The sequence below is a fragment of the Seriola lalandi genome, unplaced genomic scaffold (genome assembly GCF_002814215.2).
Source record: "Seriola lalandi dorsalis isolate HSWRI2012SDOR001 ecotype SW California unplaced genomic scaffold, Sedor1 jcf7180001974126, whole genome shotgun sequence".
Classification (NCBI taxonomy): domain Eukaryota; kingdom Metazoa; phylum Chordata; class Actinopteri; order Carangiformes; family Carangidae; genus Seriola; species Seriola lalandi.
In genome coordinates this window covers 1-2,914 of record NW_019444792.1, presented here as the reverse complement: position 1 = coordinate 2,914, position 2,914 = coordinate 1, and the positions used below count along the sequence as shown (strand labels likewise).

At 48.4% G+C, this 2,914-nt stretch overlaps 1 protein-coding gene across 1 annotated transcript; it reads right to left on the bottom strand.

Annotated features, from left to right (window-relative positions):
* Positions 1-201: 201 nt before the first annotated feature.
* Positions 202-2,906, bottom strand: LOC111653551 (zinc finger protein ZIC 5-like). The gene is made up of 2 exons (XM_023404159.2): positions 2,281-2,906; positions 202-817 (listed from the first exon to the last, which is right to left on the bottom strand). Exons 1-2 carry the CDS (start codon positions 2,885-2,887, stop codon positions 375-377), a joined length of 1,050 nt encoding a protein of 349 aa, XP_023259927.2. The 5' UTR covers positions 2,888-2,906; the 3' UTR covers positions 202-374.
* Positions 2,907-2,914: the final 8 nt, after the last annotated feature.

Here is a 2,914-nt window from a genome sequence, read left to right as displayed (position 1 = left end):
AAAAAAAAAAAAAAACAATAATTCAGTTTGAAATGGGCTCACTTTAAAAAAAAAATTGGTTCTTTTCAAATAGGATTTCTAACCTTTTAATGTCAGTTCTTATGTCACTTTAAATGTTTTATTTTGACAGTTCCCATCTACATTTTGAGAAAGGTCAGGGGTCACATCAGAGGCGTTTTCTTCCTCGTGAAATTTGGGCTGCACTGCATCCACAGTGAATGCGTATTAGCTGCGTTTAGCACAGTCGTTTAATAATACTACAGTGAAAATAACTGATCGATATCCCAGGCGCGCGGGCCAGCATGGATCTACACACTTTAATGGGTCAACTGGAGATGATAAGTTTGACAGTCACGTGGTGGTAAACGGGGGCATCAGAGCATTGTCCTCGGGTCTGAATTTCTGAAAGAGTCCTCATCGTCCGACTCAGACGTTGGCACGTCGCTGGAGGGTGTGTGGAGGTGGTTGGGTCCCCCGCTCCCCTGGCACACGTACCACTCGTTGAGGTTGGTGACCTGAGGGGAGAGGTTCGCGGCGGAGCGGTTCCTGTGCGGCTCGGAGCCTGGCGAGAGGGGGTCTCCGAGAGGGTTTGTGGGGGATATGTAGGTGACGTTGGTGGAAGGGGGCGGCGGGGACTTGCAGTGCACTTTCATGTGCTTCCGCAGCGAGCTCGGGTGCGTGTAGGATTTGTCACAGCCGCGGACTTTGCAGTAGTAAGGCTTGTCACTGGTATGGACGTGGGAGTGCTTCTTCCGGTCGCTGCTGTTGGCGAATTTTCTGTCGCAGCCGTCAAACTCGCACTTGAAAGGTTTCTCTCCTTTTAATGACAGAAAGAAAGAAACAGATGGAGTCAGTGCCACGTGCAATAATGCCACTGTCTTTAACAACTGTCTCCCTGCAGGGATTGTACATTTCCCACACACATCACATGATTAGAAACGATGATCAACATCATCATACAGTCACATAAGTTCATGAACAGCTTATATCACACTGAATAAATACAACATGAGGCCGATTCCTCATGAACTGCTGTGTGCAGCAGTCTGCAGCCTTCCACTGGGGCTTCCTCTTCAGCTTGAGCTTACTCACTAAACATCTACTATAGAGCCCACTGCTCCACACCCACTTGTCCAAAGCATTTTCCTGCGTGGACACGTGTAACATGCCTTTAGGCCTTCTGGTTACATATATGTGTGTATGTGTAGGGGAGGGGAGGGGGGAGAGCGAGGGAGAGGGGGCACTCAGGAGACCACCAGGAGCCGTTTATGTACTGTGGTGGACTCTGCTATAACTTATCACACACACACACACACACACACACACACACACACACAAGTAAATGGAAAAACACGCTTTTTTTTTTTAGATTTACAGCCTGCGTATGACACATGTTAAATGTCAAATGTTGGATTGGATTGGAGTGCCCGCTTTCAAAATCATAAACAACAGTTTCTGATTTCCCCCGGGATTTCACGTCATCCAGTGAGGTGTAGAGGCCTATCTATACTGGTGGCATGAGGCCAAAACTGGCCTCTTTTTATTTTTTTTATGTAGCCAAATCAGGACCCTCAGATCCACAACAAAAACACCTCTCAGAAAAGAGCACTCTGGGAATTTCTAACCTGGCTTGAAGTTAGTCTTCTCACTGTCTCAGACTCACTGTCTGGAGGTCTAAACTCTCTGCCACTCTGTCCAACATTTGACCAGGACGCAGTTAGTTTTTGTTGGACGCTATACCCGGATGGATTACACGTCTCCCCTGACAGTAGTACTGGGGCTGTATCCTGTTGTATCCTCCTGCTCCTCACAGTAAACCAGTGCTTACAACCAATAAACCTGGCATACGTTGGGATATCGTGAACCATGTGCACGACTGGTCGATATATAAACTGAGCTTTTGCGTAAAGGTCCTACGCCTGAAGATAATTACATTTACGCGTGTTCTAGCGCTGCCCTGCATGTACGTAAGCACGTTTTACAAATCATATGCCCTAATCCTCTCACGCCTACCGCAGGCGTCTCGGCGAGTAAAAAAAAAAAGTTTATATTTAAGAAAGGAAATGAAACACGTTTTACTCGCTGTGCGAATGCGTCACTGAATAAAACAGTTTTTTGCTCGCTTGTGCGCGCAATTACGCACGATCGCACTGACCATCCGCTTTAAGCATGTGAATGGTAAAACGAGGTCGCCTCGGATCGACTATAATGCCCTGCGATCAAGTGACATTTTTCTTTCAGATTGCCGTGTGCAAGTTTTACACAATTACAAGCACTGACCTGTGTGAGTCCTCTTGTGAATCTTTAAATTCTCCGATCGAGCGAACACTTTTCCACAACCCGGGAAAGGACACGGGAAGGGCTTTTCTCCCGTATGAACTCGGATGTGGTTTATCAGTTTGTACTTCGCTTTGAAAGCCTTTCCTTCCCGTGGACATTCTTCCCAAAAACAGACGTGGGTGCTCTGCTCCGGTCCCCCGACATGCTCCACCGTGACGTGGTTGACCAGTTCGTGCATGGTGCTGTAAGTTTTAGAGCAGGGCTTCTTTTGACTTTGCTCCTGGTCAATCCATTTGCAGATTAGCTCTTGCTTTATGGGCTGCCGCATGTATCTTAAAAACGCCCCCGCCGCTCCGTGAGGAGCAGAAGCGATGTTCACATTGAGGTTCATGGAGTTGTAGCTGTGGAGAGAAGAGGGTCCATAGTGCTCTGGCCTGTGCCCGAAGTGCTCTGGCCTGCCGTAGATGTCCCCCGGTATACCCAGGCGCATCTGCCCGTTGAGGGCATGGTGGTGGGCACCTGGGGACGCCTGGTCGTGAAGTCCAGTAAAAAGTGAATGGGCCCCACTTTCCGTGTGCCCATAAGCACCTGTTGGGGAGATGAACATGCCATGGTGATGAGGGGAGGAGGCGGA

Bases quoted from the DNA above. Each gene is read 5' to 3' on its own strand.
- LOC111653551 (XM_023404159.2), bottom strand. From the start codon at position 2,887: ATGTTCATCTCCCCAACAGGTGCTTATGGGCACACGGAAAGTGGGGCC. The intron at 818-2,280 runs GTCAGTGCTTGT...TGTCATTAAAAG, and splicing joins TCACAAGAGGACTCACACAG to GAGAGAAACCTTTCAAGTGC.